We start from the raw sequence: 22,989 nt of genomic DNA on the forward strand, positions 1-22,989 counted from the left end.
ATATATATATATATATATATATATATATATATATATATATATATATATTTTCTTCCATTCTTTGTGTGTGTGGGAGGAGGAGGCTTGAACTCTAGGCCTAGGCGCTGTCCCTGAGCTCTTCAGCTCAAGGCTAGTGCTCTACCACTTGAGCCATAGTGCCACTCTGGCCTTTTCTTTTTATGTGGTGCTAAGGAATCGATCCCAGGGCCTCATGCATGGGAGGCAATAAACTCTATTGCTGAGCCACCTTCCCAGCCCCTTTTTTCCATCATGTAATTTGATTTTTCACTCTCTTCCTATTTACCTTTAATGCACAAAGATTTTAAATTTGATGACATCTAATCATCTTTCTTTTGTCAGTAATAGGGCTTGAACTCTGGGCCTGGGCACTGTCCCTAAGCTCAAGGCAAGGGCTCTACCACTTGAGCTACAGCGCCACTTCCAGTTTTCTGGTGGTTAATTGGAGGTAAGAGTCTCATGGCCTTTCCTGCCTGGGCTGGCCCTGAACCATGATCCTCAGATCTCAGCCTCCTTGAGTAGCTAGGATTACAGGCATGAGCCACCAGCACCCAGCATCTTTCTTTCTTTTGATGCCTGGACTTTGAGTGTCATATTTCTTTTTCCTTCCTTCCTTCCTTCCTTCCTTCCTTCCTTCCTTCCCTCCCTCCCTCCCTCCCTCCCTCCCTCTTTCTTTCTTTCTTTCTTTCTTTCTTTCTTTCTTTCTTTCTTTCTTTCTTTCTTTCTTTCTTTCTTCCTTGCTTTGTTTGCTTTCCCCAGGTTCTGGAGCTTAAACTCTAGGCCTAGGTCCTTGAGCTCTTTTTTGCTCAAGACTAGCAGTCTAGGAAGTGGCGCTGTGCCTCAAGCAGTAGAGGGCTCGCCTTGAGCTTAAGAGCTAGGGATAGCACTCAAGCCCTGAGTTCAAGCCCCATGACCAAAAAAAAAAAAAAAAAAAAGACTAGCACTCTACCATTTGAGCCATAGCTCTACTTCCAGCTTTTCCTGTGATTAATTGGAATTTTGAGTCTCATGGACTTTATTTCCCAGGTGGCTTTGAACTGTGTGTACAATCCTCAGATCCTCAGCCTCCTGAGTAGCTAGGATTACAGGCGTAAGCCACAGGCACCCAGTTTTGGATGTCATGTTTAAGAAACTATTATAAAGTTAAAGATAATTTTTTCTTCTGTGTTTTCTAATAAGGTTTATAACTCTGGCTCTTAAATGTAGGTCTTTGATCCATTTCAAATTAATTTTTATATATGGTATAAAATAATGGTCCCACTTCATTTTTTTGCATGTGGATATTTCAATTTACTGGTGTGTGTGTGTGTGTGTGTGTGTGTGTGTGTGTGTGTGTGCGCGCGCGCGCGCGTGCTAGTCCTGGGGCTTGAACTCAGGGCTTGGGCATTGTCCCTGAGCTTTTTTGTGCTCAAGGCTTGTTCTCTACCACTTGAGCCACAGCTACATTTCCAGCATTTTGGTGGATAATTGAAGATAAGTATTTCACAGACTTTCCTGCCCAGGCTGGCTTTGAACCATGATCCTCTCAGATCTCATCCTCCTAGTCATGAGTAGCTAGAATTACAGGCATGAACCACCAAGTTCAGCCTACAATTTGTTAAAGAGACTTTAGCAAAGGGTCTTGACAGGACTAATATTTTTTAATATTTCAGATAGGCCGCATAGGAAAGCAAACAGGTGCATATAGTTATCAAAATATGAAAAATCTTCAAGTTATGTTAACAGTGTGGGGCTAATAACAAGCATAATTTCAAGGTAGCTATGAATGTAACTTTATCTGTAGCAATTGTATTGTGATAAAAGTTGTGATTTCCACCGGGTGCCAGTAGCTCATGCCTATAATCTTAGCTACTCAGGAGGCTGAGACCTGAGGATCAGAATTTAAAGCCAGCCTGGGCAGGAAAGCCCATGAGACTATCATCTCCCCCATGAGACTATCATCTCCAATAAACCACCAGAAAACCAGAAGTGGCACTGTGGCTCAAAGTGGTAGTGTACTAATCTTGAGTGAAAAAGCTTAGGATCAGTGCCCAGGCCCTGAGTTTAAGCCCCTCGACTGACAAAAAACAAAAAGAGTTGTGATTTCCATTGGTGATGTGGTCAAGTTCTGATGATTTTGCTGTGGTTTGTCCGTGTTCCCAATTGAAGACAATTGTAGAGCTTACTTACAGGTTAGTGAAAATACAGATGTGCTTTCCTATCTGAGTTTAAATACACCTCCAATTTGATCTACAGGTCACTTGAGTAGTCCATAACCTTCAGATTAAGGACTTGATGACCTTTGTCGTGGCCACCATGCTAATTCTCAGGTTGTCCTCACTCACATTCTGGATTCATTCTCCTTCTGGATTGTCACACATAATTGGCAGTAATGTGGATGGCAGTGGGAAAAGATACTGTGCAACCCTGTTCAGATAGTTCCCCTTTAGGGGCACCCTTTTTTGTTTATATCCTACCACTCACAGCTACATCCATTTCTGTGTTACTTCTCTGATTTCCTCTGCAGAGAAAGGAAGTACACATCTAAGAGGATATTTCTCTACTTCGGTTTTATCTCTGCAACTGTTACACAAGACACTGCAGCCTAACCTGCCTCCACCTGCCCCAGCCTGACCCTCTGGACACTTAGATCTGACTCATTTGGCCTCCTGTGGGCTTCCATGGCTATTGTGGTCCCTCCTTTGGTTTAACCACAAAGGCTGCACGGCACAGATATGAAGAACATGAGTCTGATCCAGGGCTGCTGAGTTCTGAAACTCATCCTTCTGCTTACAGTTGTGGAGCCTTAAGTTTCTCATCTATAAAAGGGGCATGATAATAGTACCAACTTCAGAAAGTGACTGAAGACTTAACAAATGAATGTAAAGTATTGGAGAAAGGAGGAAACACTAGATTAGCAGGCTTTGGGTTTTTCTTTTCCAGTAAAAATTTAACTCCATCTCTTCCTTTCTACAGGAAAACTTTCTTATCTCTTTCCTTATTTCTTTCTCTGACTTAGTAACTACAAATCCTCCCTTTCTTAGCAAAAGGCCGTTTGTGCTTTCCCATCACCTCTTACATTCTTCATTCTTCAGATGCCTTCACCAAATTCCAATCTAAATGCTTCTCCCTGCCAAGTGCTCGTGACTGTAATTCTAGCTACTCAGAAGGCTGAAATCTGAGGATCACGGTTCCAAGCCAGTCCAGGGAAGGAAGGCCCATGACACCTTTATCTCCAATTAACCAACCAAAAGCTGAAGTAAAGCTCTGGTTCCACTGCTGAAGTACCAGCCTTTAGCAAAAGAGCTCAAGGACAGAGCCCAGACCCCAAGTTCAAGCCTCAGTACTCATACTCTCTCTCTCTGTCTCTCTGTCTCTCTGTCTCTCTCTCTCTCTCTCTCTCTCACACACACACACACACACACACACAGAATAAGCTAACAAATGCTTATCCTGTCCCCTACCACCCACTGGTAAGTTTCAAATTTCTTGCTTTAACTTCCTCCTTGATTTCTTTCAGTCTTAAAAGCTCATCATTCCATATTCAATTTGTTTCTCACCATGCCAAAGAGCTTCAGTAACTCTACAGGTCATCAGGTCTCCAGCCAAGTGGCACATGGCAAGGAGGGGAGTGTGGACCAGGCAGGCAGAGGAACCAATTGTCCCACTGCTTAAGGCTTAAGGCAGGTGCATAAAGACTGTTCTCCAATTACGCCTCTTCATGCACCTGTTTAAGCCAAAGTGACTCCTGTAAGAATAGCAATGTGCTATTGCTTCCAAACCAATGGCCTTGCAGAATTTCACAGCTGTCAGTAGGAAGTGTGGGGGTGGTAGAGAGAGTAGAACACTGAAGCAGGAATCAGAAGTCCTGGCTTCTCGCTGCAGCTCTAACTCACACCAACTACTGTGACCTTGGAAAAATCATTTAGACTTATTTGGCCCTATGTATCTTCAAGCTGCAAGAGTCAGCTTTGTATGAAATGACTTCTTTTTGGAGCACATACATTGTCACTGCACACACTAAAGTTATCTTTGTTGGGTAGTCAAATCCCAAGTATGTAATTCATCACACAACTGAAAACACATCTTCATATTCTTTGCTTGCCAGCCAGGCCAAAACATAAATAGCAAGCCAAGCACCAGTGGCTCACGCCTGTCATCCTAGCTATTCAGGAGCTGAGAGCTGAGGATTGCAGGTTCAAAGCCAGCCCCGGCAACAAAATCCATGCGACTCTTATCCCCAATTAACCACCAGAAAACCAAAACTTGTAGAGTGCTAGCCTTGAATTGAAGAGCTGAGGGACAGTGCCCAGGCCCAGAGTTCAAAGTTCAGGCCCCACAACCGACAAAAACAATTTATATGTGTGTGTGTGTGTGTATGTGTGTGTGTAGATAGATAGATATAAAGTAATTTAAAATCAAGCAGACCAGAGCACTGGAAGCTCATGCCTGAAATCCTAGCCACTCAGGAAGCTGAGACTTAGAGGATGCTGGTTCAAAGCCAGCCCAAGCAGAAAAGTCCACAAAATTCCATCTCTAATTAACCAACAGAAAACAAAATTGGCTGTGTGGTTCACATGGTAGGGTTCCAAATTAGCAAGCACAGGCCCTGAGTACAAAACAAAGCATTGTCAAAACAAAAGACCAAATGAAAATTGGTTCTGTTGATTGCTTCATTTGTAGGGGGTCTATTTTTTATATCTAAAAAGTTAAAGAAGATTTAATATGATCTCAGCAGCACTAACATTTTGTTTTTGTTTTATTTAATGTTGCACTTTTTTTGGGGGGGGTGTCAGTCCTGGGGCTTGAACTCTGGGTCTGAGCACTGTCCCTCAGCTCTTCAGCTCAAGGCTAGCGCTCTACCACTTGAGCCACACTGCCACTTGTGGCTTTTTTCTTTTTGCTTATGTGGTGCTGAGAAATTGAACCCAGGGCCTCAGGCATGCAAGGCAAGCGCTCTACCACTGAGCCACCTTCCCAGCCCTTGGACAAGAAAGTTCTTTCTTGTGTAGAGATGGCCGCAGAATATTTAGAAGTATTCTAGCCTTTATCTAATAGATATTAGTCATAAATATGAAAACTACCTCCAAACACTGCCAGGTGTCCCCCAGGAACAAACTTGGACCAGACTGAGATACACCAAGTTAAAGGCTTTAAAAAAAAAAACAAACATGGGCTGGGAAGGTGGCTCAGTGGTAGAGCGCTTGCCTTGCATGCATGAGGCCCTGGGTTCGATTCCTCAGCACCACATAAGCAAAAAGAAAAAAGCCGGAAGTGGCACTGTGGCTCAAGTGGTAGAGTGCTAGCCTTGAGCTGAAGAGCTGAGGGACAGCGCCCAGGCCCAGAGTTCAGGCCCCACGACCAGACCAAAACAAACAAACAAACATGTATGTGGACTGGGAAAGTGGCTCAGTGGTAGTGTGCTTGCCTTGCATGCATGAGGCCCTGGGTTCGATTCCTCAGCACCAGATAAGCAGAAAAAGCCAGAAATGGTTCTGTGGCTCAAGTGGTAGTGCGCTAGCCTTGAGCTGAAGAACTGAGGGATAGCGTTCAGGCCCAGAGTTCAGGCCCCATGACTGACCAAAAAAAAAAAATGTATGTGGCCAGTTGTGATTTCCACACAGTGCCAGTGGCGCATGCCTATAATCCTAGTTACTCAGGAGGCTGAGGTCTGAGGATCACAGTTCAAAGCCAGCCCAGGCAGAAAAGTCCTTGAGACTCTTATCTCCAATAAACTACAAGAAAACCAGAAGTGGTGTGTGGTTCAAGTGGTAGAGTGTTTGCCTTGAACTGAAGAACTCAGGGACAGCACTCTGGAACTGAGTTTAAGTCCCATGACCAACAACAACAAAAAATGCTCTGGGCACCAGTGGCTCATGCCTATATTCCTGACTACTCAGGAGGCTGAAATCTGAGGATCACGGTTCAAAGCCAGACCAGGCAGAAACATCCGTGAGACACTTATCTCTAATAAAACACCAGAAAACTGGAAGTGGTGCTGTGGCTCAAGTGGTAGAGCTAAAGAGCTGAGGAACCGTGTCTAGGCCCAGACTTGAAGACCCATGACAAAAAATAAATAAATAAAAGTTTGTAGATGGGTGTTGGTGGCTCATCTATAACTCTAGTTACTCAGCAGATTGGATTCTGAGGATAGAGGTTGAAAGCCAGTTTGTGCAGACAAATCCAAGAAACTCTTATCTCCAATTAACCAGCACAAAACTGTAAGTAGAGTTATGGTACAAGTGGTACAGTGCTAGCCTTGAGTGTAAAAGCCAAGTAGGAGCACAAGGCCTGAGATCATACCCTAGTACCAGCACATACACGCGTGTGTAAACACACCTGTGTATGCCTTTCTTAACATGGTTAATTCCTTAAGCCTGAGATTCCATAGTCTATATTTTCTATACATGTCCACATATTACACAGGTCAAAGACACACTGAGTGAATGCCTGGTAAAATCTTTCTATATGTGAATGTGTCCATTACCTTTATCACCCTTCAGTATTGAATCTCAAGAAACTGTACTTATCCTAAGCAAACAACATTTCATTTTCTACTAAAATTGGTAGATTTGTTTCTTCCTCAGCATACAATAAAAACACAGAAGCAGGACAAGCATTGGTGGCTCATGCCTATAATCCTAGCTACTCAGGAAGCTGAGTGTTCAAAGCCAACCCAGGCAGGAAGACCCATGAGACTCTTATCTCCAAATAGCCACTAGTGGACTTTTATCTTCAAAGCAGGAGGTGGAGTTGTGGCTCAAGTGGTAGAGCGCTAGTCTTGAACAAATAACAAAGACAGTGCCCAGACACTGAGTTTAAGCCCCAGGACTGACGTGCGCGCGCGCACACACACACACACAATTACAGAAGCAGTACATGGTAGACATAGGAGTCTTAGGTCTTGTAAGATATATAACACTGGTGATTTTATCCTCTACAAGGTACTTGTTTGTGTCTGGAGATATTTGTGGTTGTCACAACTAGGGGGAAGAGAGACTACTGGGTACACAGGCTGCTGCTAATGTCTACAATGTGTGGGGAAGATCCACAACCAAGTATTATCTAGTCTAGCTGGGCATTGGTAGCTCCCACCTATAATCCTAGCTACTCAGAATGCTGAGATTTGTGAATCATGGTTGGACATTAGCCCAAGCAGGAAACTGTAAGACCCTTACCTTCAATTAACCAGCAAAAAAACTGGAAGTGGAGCTGTAGTGCAAGTGGTTGGGCAGCAGCCTTAAGCAAAAAAAGTCAAGTGAGAGCACAATGTCCTGAGTTCAAGCCCCAGTACCAGCACAAAAAAATTAGTTGGTTCAATATGTCAAAATGTGAATAGGACTGATGTGAATTTTTGCTCTGTGGGAAGAAGGATGACTATTGTGCCTTTGTTTGACTAATGGACATTCTCTTTAGGGAACCTAATCTAGCCTCTGTTTTTTCTTTCTTGAAGCTGCTCATGGCACAAGTTCCTAAGATGCATGCTTACACTCTTTCCCTTCCTGGAATGGATGTGTTTGTATCGATTCAAAGACTGGCTTCTTGGAGACCTAGTTGCTGGTCTAAGCGTTGGCCTCGTGCAAGTTCCCCAAGGTAAGGAAAACATGAAGCCATTTCCCCCCAAAACAACCTGTCAGACTTTATCCACATACAGAGTAAACAATTTCTCATGCTAGACGAGCAGAAGAGAATGTGAGCAGAATCCACACCATTCTCATTTGTTCCTTCAATTACCATCCCTCCAGGATGGTTCAAAAGACTTAGTTCAGTTTATGATTATTTGTGTGTGTGTGTGTGTGTGTGTGTGTACACATGCAGTACTCACATTCTTGTTTGACTTTTTCACTTACTCTCTACCAATTGAACCACATCCACATCTCCACTTTTGGCTTTTTGCTAGTTCATTGGAGACTCTCATGGACTTTCCTGCATGAGCTGGCTTTGAACCTAGATCCTCAGCCAAAGCCTCCTGGATAGTTAGGATTGCAGATGTGAGCTACCAGTACCCAGATTCCTTCAGTTTAGATTCCTGAACACTGCAGAAAATGTACAGTGTCCATTGTTGGTGTTTTTTGGTCATATTAGTCCTCTCAGATTTGTTGACTATAATAGATCTCAGGTAGTATTTGTTTTACTCAGAAAGGTGAGGTTTAGGAAACATGACAGTCCAGTGTCTATCCAACAGATGACCCTTCCGATATAATATAAAGCCATGTAGATAGGACTCGGAGCTATTGGGGCTTCAGGAACCTTATTTTGAAACAGGAACCAACAGCCTTAAGTATGGCTTCCATGGACAAGATAAGTTAATAAGAGATATTCACCCTTCATTCACAATCCTTTCTGTCCAGATGGAGGGTTCTAATTGGACTAGATTTTACCATAGCAATTCTGCTTGCATATACAGCTAACATTCTGTTGTTTCCAGGTCTCCTGGGAAACGGGTAGAAAGTTAAACTAAGACTAAATTTGTCCACAGAGAATAGAATGGGTTGAAAGGGTTTTATTGCTTCTTACAGTTCCCCATTTTCCCTTTTGTTTCTTTTTTCTTTTCTTTTTTCTCTTCCTCTTATTTATCCTCCTCCTCCCTCTCCTTCTCTTCCTCCTTTGTGTGTGTGTGTGTGTGTGAGTGTGAGTGTGTGTGTGTGTGAGTGTGTGTGTGTATGTGAGTGTGTGTGTGTGTGTGTGTGTGTGTGTTGGTACTGGGGCTTGAATTCAGGGCCTCTAGGCCTTGCTTAGCTTTTTCACTCAAAGCTGATGCTGTACCACTAGGAAGTAAAGGACATGATAAATGGTATTAATTAAGGACTATTTGTCCAAGGATACAATTACCACACTTAGCTACACAGATCTTTTTTATTCTAAGATTTAGTTCTTAGTTAAAGTGACTTTTACATGCCAAGCTACCTTTTCTTACTTAGACTGTCTTGCTTTTCAGGCCTGACACTTAGCTTGCTGACAAGGCAACTGATTCCTTCTCTCAATGTCACTTATTCAGCTTTCTGTTCTTCGGTAATTTATGTAATTTTTGGATCATGTCATCAAATGTCCATTGGTGAGTTCAGTTACTGAAGCCACAGGAAGTCAATGAAATGTCTACCTTGATCATTTACTGATAGCTAAGGTCAACAAAGTACTCAAGAAGGTCAAGTTAACGGAGGAAAAATTTTATTTTGGCACATGGTTTCAGAGGATTCAATCCATGGTCACTTGGTTCCATTGTTTCTAGGCCTATAGTCAGAAAGAACCTGGTGAGAGACTAGAGAGGAAGGAGGGTGTTCATCTCCTGGCAGCCAATGAGCAGAAAGGAGAGACAAACAGTGTCATCTTATACATAGTAAATATCCAAGAAGCATTGAGTATTCTTTTTTCCCCTCTTGTTGCTGTGGCTTTGTTTTATAGTCCTTTCACTTTGCTTTTAACTTCCTCTTAGTGTAGGCACAGTGGCTGAGCCTGATATCCATTTCCCATCAATTTCTCTTTGAATCCCACCCCATATGCCCATAATGACAAAGAAGTAAGCACCTGGACCAGCAGCGTCTAAGTTCTGTGAGTTTGGTCATGATATTGGGCTCATGGCTGTAGGACTCTCTTCCCTATTCTCTCTCTCTCTCTCTCTCTCTGTGTGTGTGTGTGTGAGAGAGAGAGAGAGACAGACAGACAGACAGAGACAGAGACAGACAGAGACAGAGATAGTCAGAGACAGAGAGAGAGAACATGCACGTACATGCACAGGTACTGAGGCTTTAACTCGGGGTAGGCGCTGTCCCTGAGCATTTTTGCTTAAGGCTGGCACTCTACCACTTGATCTATAGTTTTACTTCTGGCTTTTTGCTGGTTCAGTGGAGATAAGAGTCTCAGACTTTCCTGCCCAGGCTGGCTTTGAGCCTTGATTCTCAGATCTCAGTCTTATGAGTAGCTAGGATTACAGGTTTGAACAACTAGCACCTGGCTTCCCCTGCTCTTTCGTCTCTTTTTTTTGGGGGGGGAGGTCCGGTCATGGGGCCTGAACTCTGGGCCTGGGCGCTGTCCCTCAGCTCTTCAGCTCAAGGCTAGTGCTCTACTACTTGAGCCACAGCGTCACTTCCGGCTTTTTTCTTTTTTGCTTCTGTGGTGCCTAGGAATTGAACTCAGGGCCTCATGCATGTAAGGCAAGCGCTCTACCACTGAGCCACCTTCCCAGCCTTCTTACTTCTCATCAGCCACATTTCAATAAGAAAGTCCTTCAGACCAAAGTGGATACAAAATCAGATTACACCTTGCTCTTGTCAGTATCAGCTTATCTAGACCTGAACCCTTACTTTGTGCCTAACCAGGTCCCTTTTTCCTTGTGAGTGCTCTGATAATGGATGTCTTGAGTGAGAGCCCATTCAACAATGGTCACCTGATCATGGGAACGTTCATCAAGGATGACTTTTCTGCTCCCTCCTACATTATCAACTATAACAGTTCCTTAAGTGTCGTTGCAACCACCACCTTTCTGACTGGAATTATTCAGGTAAGATAAGAGTCTCTAAACCCCTGGAAAACAACTAAATAAAGAGACTAACATTGGACCCCTTTTAATGCTTCTGTGATCCACGGTGATATATCGATACTTGCATGGTTTATTTCCAGGCTAACTTGTAGGATGTGGGGCTAGACTGCCTCTTCAGAGATAGTTCTTCTTCCTCCCAACTCACCTGCTTCACCTGGGAGAAAATGAAGGAGTGACACTGTCCAAAAAGAAATGTACTTACTAAGCCGGCACCAGTGGCTCACACCTGTAATCCTCGCTATTAGGAGGCTGAGATCAAAGCCAGCCCAGGCAGGAAAAGTCCATGAGACTCTTATCTCCAATAAACCACTCAAAAACTGGAAGTAGCACTGTGGCTCAAGTGGTAGAGTGCTCACCTTGAGCTGAAGAGCTGAGGGACAGTGCCCAGGCCCAGAGTTCAAGCCCCACGACCGACAAAAAGAAAAGAAAAGAAAAGAAAGAAATGTGCTTATTACCTGACTTATGAAATGGTAACCCACTGTACATCTTACTAATAACAATAAAATTACATTTTAAAAAATCACCCACTTCTAGCTGGGCATCTGGTGGCTCATGTCTGGAATCCTAGCTACAAGCTATATTTGGAGTTAAGTAAATTTAAAATAATTTAAGTTGAGAGAGCATACTCTCTAGCAACAGCAGAATTGAACTAGAATGAAATGTTAACAGGAAACTCTCCAGATATTTGGATATTAAGTAACAAATTTGTTGTTGTTGTTGTGGGGCATGAATTCAGGCTGGCACTCTACCACTTTGAGCCACAGTGCCACTTCCAGTTTTCTGGGGGTTAATTGGAGATAAGAGTCTCAGGGACATTTCTGCCCAGGCTGGCTTTGAACCATAACCATCAGATCTCAGCCTCTTAAGTAGCTAAGATTACAGGCATGAGCTACCAGCACTCAGCAACAACAGATTTTTAAGTAATCCATAGGTCAGAGAGGAAACCTCAGGAGGTTGAAAGAGTTAGTGAACTTGTACCTGCAGAGCCAGTGAGTGGCAGCAGCAAGATTGAAGGAGGGTGGGTGGTTATCATACTTCTTCACCTCACCTCTTAGAAGGGAAGACTTAAGGCTGGGAATGTGGCTTAGTGGTAGTAGTGCTTGCCTAGCATGCATGAAGCCCTCGGTGAGATTCCTCAGTATGACATAACTAGAAAAGCTGGAAGTGGGACTGGGAAGTATCTCAGTGGTAGAGTGCTTGTCTTGCATGCATGAGGCCCTGGGTTTGATTCCTCAGCACCACATAACCAGAAAAAGCCAGAAGTGGCACTTTGGTTCAAGTGGGTAGAGTGCTAGCCTTGAGCTGAAGAGCTGAGGGACAGCACCCAGGCCCAGAGTTCAGGCCCCACGACTGGACTACCCCCCCCCAAAAAAAAGGCTGGTATTAGTGCTGTGACTCAAGTGGTAGAGTGCTAGCCTTGAGCAAAAGAAGTTCAAGGACAGTTCCCAGGCCCTGAGTTCAAGCCCCAGGACTGGCTGGGAAAAAAGGATGGGGTTGAGGGGGGAGACTTAGTGGGATCTTGGGATGCTGGATACAGGCCAGCAGAGATGGTAAAAGAGTGGGGTTTGCACATTAGTACAGAAATGGCTGCCAGCCAACCACCCAAACAATAGGAGGCAGATGGGCCTGACTCAATTGCACACATGAACATATTGAGCAATATAAGATTAAGGCACACACACCACAGGCTGAATCAAAGCTCAGAAACAAAAGGCCTTTAAAATGAAAGGATTTGTTGTTCTGTTTGTTTTCTGAGAGCTTCTAGAGCAAGACAGGGTGAAGTGGTGATAGCATTATGCTGCAAGACTTTCATTTTGTCTCTTTATTTCCTCCTTTGAATAGACTACTCTTCTGAATAGTCTTTATTGGCCTGTGCCAGCCAGTTTTTTTGTTTTGTTTGTTTTTGTTTGTTTTGTTGGTTTGGGGTGGTTGGTTTTGAGACAGGGTTTTATTTTGTGGCCCAGGTTAGGTTCAGACTTCTGTTTCAGCCTCTGGGTGAAATGCTGAGACTACAGTTGTCTGCTACCATGCTCTTTTTCTCTTATGAAAAAGAGATTCTCTCCATCAATTTTCTAGCTGTATTTTTTTATTATAAAAGATGGTATTAGGGCTGAGAATGTGCCTAGCATGCATGAAGTCCTGGGCTCGATTCCTCAGTACCACATGAACAGAAAAAGCCAAACTGACACTGTTGCTCAAGTTGTAGAATGCTAGCCTTGAGCAAAAAGAAGTTCAGGGACAGTGCCCAGGCCCTGAGTTCAAGTCCCAGGACTGGCCAAAAAAAAGAAAACAATGGTACGTGTATTGCAAAAATCTCTTAAAGAGTGAAAAAGTGTATAACTTGGAAAAAGTTGTCCCCCTTGTTTAATTTCTTCCCCTATCTTTTCAGATATTTTATTATTATATCTACTTATTGTATATCTAATTGTTGTTTGTTTGTCGTCCACTCCTGGGGTTTGAACTCAGGGCTTGGGTGCTATCCCTGAGCTTCTTTGTGCTCAAGGCTAGCACTCTACCATGTAAGCCAAAACACCACTTCCAGCTTTTTCTGAATAGTTTATTGGAGATGAGAGTCTTGCAGACTTCCTGCCTAGGCCGGCTTAGAACTGCAATACTCAGATCTCAGCCTCCTGAGTAGCTAGGATTATAGGCATGAGCCACCTCCCTTAGCTTATTAAATTTAATTTTATTACATATTATGTAACAGATATTTACATCATATGTATGCACATATGTATTTAAAATACAGGTGGAGCATCCTTGATCTGAAATAATGGAGACTGGAGTGATTCAGATTCTAGATTTATTATTTTTATTTTAGAATATTTGCATATACACAGCTATTTTGGGATTAGTACCTAAGTTTAAATACAAAATTCATTTATGTTTGTATAATAACAAATATTTTATGTAAAACCTTTAGCGTAGCTAGGCACCAGTGACTCAGGCCTGTAATCCTACCTACTCAGGAGGCTGAGATCTGAGAGTAATAGTTCAAAGCCAGCCCAGGCAGGAAAGTCTGTGAGACTCTTATCTCCAGTAAACCACCAGAAAACCAGAAGTGGCACTGTAGCTCAAGTGGTAGAACATTCACCTTGAGCTGAAGAGCACAGCAACAATGCCCAGGACTGACAAAACAAAACAAAAAACAAACCTTTACTGTACTTGGAATCCATCATATGAGGCCAGGTGTGGACGTTTCCTGTGCTATCATGTTGATGCTCAAAAATTTTGGATTTTGGCGGGGCAATAGTGACTAATGCCTACAATCCTAGCTACTTGGGATCCTGAGATCTGAGGATGGAGGTTGGAAGCCAGCCTGGGCAGGAAAGTCCATGAGATCCTAATGTCTAGTAAACTAGCAAAATTAAAAAAAAAAAAAAAGGCCAGGCCAGGAGGAGAGATGTGGCTTAAATGAGAGAGCACAGAATTACAGGTGTGAATCATCAGCACAGCCAGCTTACCATTCTCAAACATGAAGATGCGATCTAGCGCTACCCAAACACAGGGACAATAGGTGAATTTCAAAACTTCTGTTTGCCAGACATGCCTTCCAATTTTCGGTCTCTACTCATGCAAAGGGTTTATAGCTTCCTCATGAAGGGGAAGCAAGTACAGAGTCCCCATCTGTCTCCTATTCTTGGAATTTGATTTGCAAAAGCAGTAGGTGATGGGAAGAGAACTTGATGCCCCCCCCTTTTTTTCTTTCCAGTTTTTTCCTTTTTGATTTTATTTGCTAAGTCTGACTCTGTGTGTGTGTGAGTGTGTGTGTGTGTGTGTGTGTTTGCTGGTATAGGGCTTGAACTCAGGGCATAGTTGCTGTTCCTTAGCTTAAGCTCCACTTCTGGCTTTTTGTTGGTTTATTGGAGATGAGAGTCTCACAGACTTAACTGTCTGGGCTGCCTTTGAACTGAGATCCTCTGATCACAGCCTCCTGAGTAGCTAGGATTACAGGTATGCATCTTTTGTACCTGGCTGAATCTGGTCTTTTTTTTTTTCCATTTTTATTTATTTATTTTTATTTTATTTTATTTTTTTGGTCCGGTCGTGGGGCCTGAACTCTGGTCCTGGGTGCTGTCCCTCAGCTCTTCAGCTCAAGGCTAGCGTTCTACCACTTGAGCCACAGCGCCACTTCTGGCTTTCTTTTTTTCTGCTTATGTGGTCCTGGGGAATTGAACCCAGGGCCTCATGCATGCAAGGCAAGTGCTCTACCACTGAGCCACCTTCCCAGCCCCCATTTTTATTATTTTATTTATTTAGCTTTGTCTGTCATGGGGCTTGAACTCAGGGCCTGGGCACTGTGCCTGAGCTTTTTCACTTAAGGCTAACACCCGACAACTTTGAGTTACAGTGCCACTTCTGGTTTTCTGGTGATTTATTGGAGATAAACATCTCAAGGACTTTTCTGCCCAGGCTAGCTTTAAACTACTATCCTCAGATCTCAGCCTCCTGACTAGCTAGGATCATAGGGATGAGCCACCAGTGCTCAGATAATTTTATTTATTTTGTTTATTCTTTGTGTATGTGGTACTGAGGAATTGTGTATGTGGTACCCAGGGATTCATGCATACTAGGCAAGCATTCTACCCCTAAGCCACATTCCCAGCCCCAGACTGGCTCTTTCAACATTATTTTTAGTTTCCTTGTCACTTTCTCCACCTATCCTGCCTCAGTGCCATTGCTGGTGTGATGACATTCTGCCTCTCGGGTTTTCCTTTCCACCTGAACCCCTACAGCTGTGTATGGGCTTGCTGGGCATGGGCTTCATGGCTACGTACCTTCCAGAAGCCACCATCAGTGCGTACCTGGCTGCTGTGGCCCTGCACATCATGCTGTCCCAGCTCACCTGCGTCCTCGGGATTATGATTAGTTTCCACGCTGGTCCCCTCGCCTTCTTCTATGTGAGTAACTTAACCTTTCCCTAGAGGAACAGTGGCTCTCCCCTGGCCTCCAAAGAGAAACAGACCCAAGTGGAGAGATTGCTGCTCTCCTAGAGGTGCAGCTCTAAGGCATTTCTGTAAAGAAGGACCTAGAAATAACTGCATCCCTTGTAGATTTAGGGTCTAGTGAACGGCAGAAACCTGTTTGACTGTGTTCTCAGTTGCCAAAATCATTTCAGCCTAGCCTTTTAAGCCAATATGATTTACATTCAGATTTGACCTGGGAGTTTCTGTATATGTGTCTTCATTCTCCCCATCACATGCCTCACAGCAGATATGTATCCTAAAATATGTAAAGGATATACAATACTCCCAAGCCAGGCCCCAATGGCTTCCTCACGTAATCCTAGCTACTCAAGAGGCTGAGATCTGAAGATCAAGGTTTGAAGCCACCATAGGCAGAAAAGTCTATGAGACTCTTATCTCTAATTAACCACTATAAAGCCATAAGTGAAAGTGTGACTCAAATGGTAGAGCATTTACCTTATGTGAAAAAGCCAAGTGAGAGCTCATGCTCTGAGTTCAAGTCCCAGTTCTATTCCCCTCACCCCAAAGTCTTAATTATTTCCAGATTAGTGAAACAAACAAAAAAAGTCACTTGACAGTTGTGGAATGCCAAGGTTTTGAATGATATTTCTAGAACTGCAAAGGCAGGCATGGCATTGGGGATTTGACAAGTATTTTTTTTTAATTGGTGTATATCAGTTACATAAGGAAGGGAGATTTCTTTCTTCCATCTCTATACATGTTAGCACTGTACTAATGTGTATCTTTGTTTGTTTGTTTTTAACTGATTTTTTTGGTCAGTCCTGGGGCTTGAACTCAGGTCCTGGGCACTATCCCTGAGCTCTTCAGCTCAAAGCTAGCTCTCTACTACTTTGAACCACAGCACCGCTTCTGGTTTTCTGGTGGTTAATTGGAGATAAGAGTCTCACAGATTGCCTGGGCTGGCTTTGAACTGCAATCCTCAGATCTCAGCCTCCTAAATAGTGAGGCGCCAAAGTGCTTGGCTTTGATTTTTTTTTTTTCTGTCTTTTCTTTTTTGGTACTGGGGATCAAACCCACAATGTTGTACTTGCTAGGCAAGCACTTTGCCACTGAGCTATATCCCAGCCATATAATGTGTATTTTTTAAAGCTGGAAAGAAATATTAAAAGAGTAATGTCCAATAAGAAGAAAATACATTTCTGTGTAACAGACAGGACCTAGGGATTGTATATATTAGCCTACTTACAATTAATTTGCCTAGGCCCTATAAGTTCTTTAGTGAGCTTCTCCTTCATTTTTGCTTTGAGGAGTTAATTAGTATTTTATATTCTTTGTATTCTCGTGTGTGTTTGTGTGTGCACACATGTATGTGCACACACGTGTATGTGCATGCACGCGCACACACACACACACCAGCGCTGGGGCTTGAACTCAAGGTCTGAGCGCTGTCCCTTAGCTTTTTTGTTCAAGGGGCTGGCACTCTACCACTTGAGTCACATCTTCAATTCCAGCTTTGTGATACTTAATTGGAGATTAAAGTCTTAGGGCTTTTCTGCCTGGGCTGGCTTCAAACTGTGATCCTCAACTTTCAATCTCCTGGCCTGAGAATGTGGCTTAGTGGTAGAGTGCTTGCCTAGCATGCATGAAGCTCTGGGTTTGATTCTTCAGTACCACATATACAGAAAAAGCTGGAAATGGTGCTGTGGCTCAAGTGGTAGAGTACTAGCTGTTAGGTTTTTAAAAAGAGGTAGCTGAGTAAGAACCACATCACGCACGTGGTATTCAGGTAAGGGGTAGGTTTATTCAGGAGACCTGCTGGGACCAGGGAAAGGCCTGAGAAAGACCTGGGAAAAAGCTGGGAAAGAGAGAGAGCTGGGAGAGAGAGAGAGAACTAGGAAAGACAGAGCTAGGAAAGAGAGAGAGCTGGGAAAGAGTTGGGAAAGAGAGCTGGGAAAGAGCTGAGAAAGAGAGAGAGAGCTGGAAAGAGAGAGCCAGAAGAGGGCGGCTGGGCCTGGGCTAGCCCTTATCTAGGGTATGGGCGTAGAAAGGTGTGGCCACATCAAATTCAGATGTGACCTCAGCAGATGCAGATGTGACCTCTTCCAGGTGTGCCAGTTGCCTAGGTAACGCAGGTACTGGGTGGAGACTTTGCTGTGAGGAGGGTGGAGTCTGCTCGCCATCCAGGAGCGGACCTTACACTAGCCTTGAGCAAAAGAATCTTAGGGACTGTGCTCAGGCCCTGAGTTCAAGCCCTAGGACTGGCAAAAACAACAGCAACAACAAAAAACGCTCAGCTGGGTGCTGGTGGCTCAGCTTGTAATCCTACTTACTCAGGAAGCTGAGATCTGAGTATCAAGGTTCAAAACCAGCCCAGGCAGGAAAGCTCCTGAGACTCTTATCTCCAATAAACCACTCAGAAAAGCAGAAGTGGCGCTGTGACTCAAGTGGTAGAGCACTCACCTTAAGCTGAAGAGCTAAAAGACAGTGCCCAGGCCCTGAGTTCAAGCCCCTAACTGACAAAATAATAATAATAATAATAAACCCTCAGCTTCCTAAGTAGCTAGGATCACAGGTATGAGCCACTGATACCTGCTGGCTCAAGACTTTTTTTTTCTTGTCAGTCATGGGGCTTGAATTCTGGGCCTGTGAGCTGTTACTCAGCTCTTCAGCTCAAAGCTAGTGCTCTACTACTTGAGCCACAGCACCACTTCTGGTTTTCTGGTGGTTTATTGGAGATGATTCTCAACAGACTTTCTTGCCCGGGCTGGCTTTGAACCAGGATCCTCAGATCTCAGCCTGAGTAGCTAGGATTACAGGCCTGTGCCACTGGTGCCTGGCTGACTTTTTTTTTTTTTTTTAATTAGCTTATACTAGTTATACAGAAGGAGATTTAACTGCTACATTTCCACACATTTATAACTTCTTTTAAATGAATATATCTAGATTTAAGCTATTATTGTGTCCCTTCTAAGTCTCTGTATTTTTTTTTCTTTCAGAACATAATTAACTACTGTATAGGTCTCCCCAAAGCAAATTCTACCAGCATCCTGCTTTTCCTAACTGCTGTTGTTGCTCTGAGAATCAATAAGTGTATCAGAATTTCTTTCAACCGGTACCCCATCGAGTTTCCCATGGAATTATTTTTGGTAGGTATTTCTAATGCCCTGATTTCATGGCTCAGATCATTTTAAGTTACTACTTTAAAAAGACAACAAAAGCAAATAACCCTAAGAGGTCAAAGATAAATAGAAGATTGTAAAGACTAAGAATTTTTTGAAATTTTATTTTTTATTGTTATTATAAGTAATGTACAGATGGGTTACAGTTACATAAGTCAGGTAATGAATACATTTCTTTTTAGATAATGTCACTTCTTTCCTTGCTCTCCCCTGTAAAAACTAAGAAAATGGGTTGGGAAGGTAGCTTAGTAGTAGAGTGCTTGCCTTGCATGCATGAGGCCCTGGGTTTGATTCCTCAGCACCACATAAGCAGAAAAAGCCAGAAGTGGTGCTGCGGCTCAAGTGGTAGAACGCTCGCCTTGAGCTGAAGAGCTGAGGGACCACCACCAACAACAACAAAAAACTAAGAAAAATTTTAAAACATACATTGAATTGGGTCAAGCCTGAATATATACTTACACCTAAATGTATGCTATGATTTTTTTTTTTTGGTTGTGGGGCCTGAACTCTGGGCCTGAGCACTGTCCCTCAGCTCTTCACCTAAGGCTAGTGCTCTATCACTTGAACCACAGTACCACTTCCTGCTTTTTCTGTTTATATAGTGCTGAGGAATGGAACCCAGGGCCTCTGCATGCTAGGTGAGCACTCTACCACTGAGCCACCTTCCCAGCCCATGGTTTGCTTTAAAAAAAAAAAGTTTGCCAGGCACCAGTGGCTCAAGCCTGTAATCCTAGCTACTCAGGAGGCTGAGATCTGAGGATGGCAGTTCAAAGCCAGCGCACACAGGAATGTCCATGAGACTCTTATCTCCAATGAACCACCAGAAAACCAGAAGTGGTGTTTGGGCTCCAGTGGTAGAATGTTAGCTTTGAGATAAAGAGCTCAAGGACAGCACCCAGGCCCAGAGTCCAAGAACCATGAACGACCAAAAAATAAGTTTTGTTGGATGCTAGTGACTCACAACTGTAATTCTAGCTACTTAGGAGGCTGAAATCTACGGATTGAGGTGTGAACTCAGCCCAGATATGAAAGTCTGTGAGACTTTTATCTCCAATTACCCAGTGAAAAGTCAGAGGTATACCCCAAGTGGTAGAGTCTAGCTTTGAGCAAAAAGGTCAGGGACAACACCCATACTTTGAATTCAAGCCTACAGACTACCATACGCATGAAAAAGTTTAGTGATAAGAGGGTATAAGATTGACTGAAGAAGCTGGGAAGGTGGCTCAGTGGTTGAGTGCTTGCTTTGCATGCATGAGGCCCTGGGTTCAATTCCTCAGCACCACATAAGCAAAAAGAAAAAAGCCAGAAGTGGCACTGTGGCTCACGTGGTAGAGTGCTAGCCTTGAGCTGAAGAGCTGAGGGACAGCACCCAGGCCCAGAGTTCAGGCCCCATAACTGGACCCCCCCAAAAAATAATTATAATTCGATGTTTGTTTAATTGCCTATAGATTCTTGGCTTCACTGTAGTTTCAAACAAGATAACCATGGCCACAGAAAACAGCAAGTCCCTCATAGAGATGATCCCTTTCAGGTCAGTAATCTCTTCTCTGTTACCTTCTCTTAGCCTCTCACCATATAACCTGTATGGAGTCAAATCCTTTTATTTTTCTTTTATTGTAAAGATACTGTACAGACGGGTTACAGTTATATGAGTAAGGTAATGAGTACATTTCCTATTGAGCATTGTTACCCTCTCCTTTGTTTTTCCCCTACTGTCCCTTCCCTCACCTTTCTGACTCCTCCCCACCCTGCTCCCCTTATTTTATTTTGTCAGTCGTGGGGCCTAAACTCCTGGCCTGGGCACTGTCCCTCAGCTCCTCAGGCCAAGACTAGCGCTCTACCACTTGAGCCACAGTACCACTTCCAGCTTTTTCTGCTTATGTGGTGCTGAGGAATGGAACCCAGGGCTTCATGCATAGGAGGCAAGCACTCTACTACTGAGCCACCTTCCCAGCCCCTTATTTATTTATTTATTTAGCCAGTCCTGGGAATTGAATTCAGGGCCTGGGCACTGTCCCTGAGCTTCTTTTGCTCAAGGCTAGCACTATACCAGTAAGCCACATAGCCAGCCCTTGGCATATTTTTGCTGAGATGGTGTCTCACTAACTTTTTGCCCAGGCGGTCCTCCAACCACAGTCCTGCCAGTCTCTGCCTCTTGAGTAGCCTGGATTATAGGTATGAACTGGCCAGACCAGGCAGACAAATCCCAGGAGACGCTTACCTCTGATCAACCAGCAAAAAGTCAGAAGTGGAAGTGTGGTTCAGGTGATAGAATGTCAGCTTTGAGGAAAAGCCAAGCAAAAAAAGTGGGGCCGTAAATTCAAGCCCCAGTACCCAAAGAAACTTGTGCCTTATCTAAGGCCATGGAAGATTTATCTCTAGGCTTTCATCTGAGGCTTCTGGCTTGCACTTTTAAATGAAGGTGTTTGATCCTTTCTGAGTTGCTATCTCTGCAGGGGTCCAGCTTCATTCTTCTGCATGTGAAGAGCTAGCATTCCCAACACCATTTGATGAAGAGACCATTCTTTCCAGGTTGAATGTTTTGTTGTTGTTGTTGTTGATGATGATGTTTTTTTAAAAAAAAAGCAAGCCACTTTGGGTTTATTTCTGAGCTTGCAATCCTATCCCATTGATCTATGCCTGTCTTCACCACAGCAAGCCTTGGTTACTGTAGATCTGAGGTAAGTTTTGAAGTCAGGAGTTATGAGACTTCCTACTTCGTCCTTTTTGATTGGTTTGGCTTTTACGGTCCCTTGCCATTCTACATGAATTTTAGGATTGTGTCTCCATTTCTGCAAAGCAGGCCAATAGAATTTAATAGAATTGCATTCAATCAGGAGATCCCTTTGAGGCTCTTGCTGACCTAATACATCAAGTATGTTTAGATTTATGAATATATGAAGATTCTAACACTCTTTTTTCATCATTAGAAAATGCTAGGGAACCAACTCATTCTTCAAAAATGATTACAACAGGTAGGCTGGGAATATGGCTTAGTGGTAGAGTGCTTGCCTAGCATGCATGTAGTCCTGGGTTCGATTCCTCAGTACCACATAAACAGAAAAGGCCAGAAGTGGCACTGTGGCTCAAGTGGTAGAGTGATAGTCTTGAGGAAAAGAAGCTCGGGGACAGTGCCCAGGCCCAGAGTTCAAACCCCAAGACTGGCAAAATAATAATAACAATAATCACTATGATGATGATGATGACTACAGCAGGTATTTATCATGCTTTTCCTGTAAGAATTGCACATTGTGAGGTGCAAAAACACATTTTGTGTTACAGAAGTATTCCAGCCAATAAAGGAGAAAGTACATAGAATATCAATATTAAGAGTTATTAACATAAGATCTGTTTATGTCACATATATATATATATACAAACTGTTATTATACTCCTAACAGGTGCATACTATCACTTCTGAAGTGGTGGCTCACACCTGTAATCCTAGCTACTCAGGAGGCTGAGATAGCAGTTCAAGCCAGCCTGTGCAAGAAAGTCCATGAGACTCTTTTTTTTTGGGGGGTCCGGTCGTGGGGCCTGAACTCTGGGCCTGGGCACTGTCCCTCAGCTCTTCAGCTCAAGGCTAGCGCTCTACCCCTTGAGCCACAACGCCACTTCTGGCTTTTTTCTTTTTGCTTATGTGGTGCTGAGGAATCTAACCCAGGGCTTCATGCATGCAAGGCAAGCGCTCTACCACTGAGCCACCTTCCCAGCCCCTTAAGAAAATGAAACTCTTTTTTGGGGGGGGTCTGGTCGTGGGGCCTGAACTCTGGGCCTGGGCCATGAGACTCTTATCTCCAATTAACCACCGGAAACCCAAAGTGGAGCTGTGGGTTGTGATTCAAAGTAGTAGAAAACTAGCCTTGAACAAAATGAGCTCAGGGATAGCACCCAGGCCCTGAGTTCAAGCCCTACCACCAAGAGCAAGAAAGGAAGGAAAGAAGGAAGGAAGGAAGGAAAGAAGAAAAGAAGGAAGGAAGGAAAGAAGAAAGGAAGGAAGGAAGAAAGAAAGGAAATCAGCTATGTTGAAAATATCAGCTATGTTGCAAATGAACTGTAGAGGGCTGGGAAGGTAGCTCAGCGGTAGAGTGCATGCCTTGCAAGCATGAGGCCCTGGGTTCGATTCCTCAGCACCACAAAAACAGAAAAAGCCGGAAGTGGCGCTGTGGCTCCAGTGGTAGAGCACTAGCCTTGAGCTGAAGAGCTGAGGGAATGTCCAGACCCAGAGTTCAGACCCCATGACCAGCAAAAAAAGAAAATGAACTGTAGAACTTGGGGAGTGGGGTGAGAAAGAAAACCTGGGAGAAAATAGGTGAAGGGGTGACATTGTCCAAAAAGAAATGTACTC

General features: G+C 43.6%; 1 protein-coding gene across 1 annotated transcript in view; it reads left to right on the top strand.

Annotated features, from left to right (window-relative positions):
• The window catches only part of Slc26a8 (solute carrier family 26 (anion exchanger), member 8), a 57,670-nt gene that overhangs the window by 7,949 nt on the left and 26,732 nt on the right, over positions 1 to 22,989 (top strand). Inside the window, exons 3-8 of the mRNA XM_013029607.1 lie at positions 7,451 to 7,590; positions 8,936 to 9,052; positions 10,314 to 10,495; positions 15,271 to 15,435; positions 18,459 to 18,608; positions 20,090 to 20,172. Of these exons, the coding sequence (XP_012885061.1) occupies positions 7,451 to 7,590; positions 8,936 to 9,052; positions 10,314 to 10,495; positions 15,271 to 15,435; positions 18,459 to 18,608; positions 20,090 to 20,172 (837 nt within the window). The remainder of the gene's footprint in view (positions 1 to 7,450; positions 7,591 to 8,935; positions 9,053 to 10,313; positions 10,496 to 15,270; positions 15,436 to 18,458; positions 18,609 to 20,089; positions 20,173 to 22,989) is intronic.

Source organism: Dipodomys ordii, unplaced genomic scaffold (assembly GCF_000151885.1).
Source record: "Dipodomys ordii isolate 6190 unplaced genomic scaffold, Dord_2.0 Scaffold120, whole genome shotgun sequence".
NCBI classification, from domain to species: domain Eukaryota; kingdom Metazoa; phylum Chordata; class Mammalia; order Rodentia; family Heteromyidae; genus Dipodomys; species Dipodomys ordii.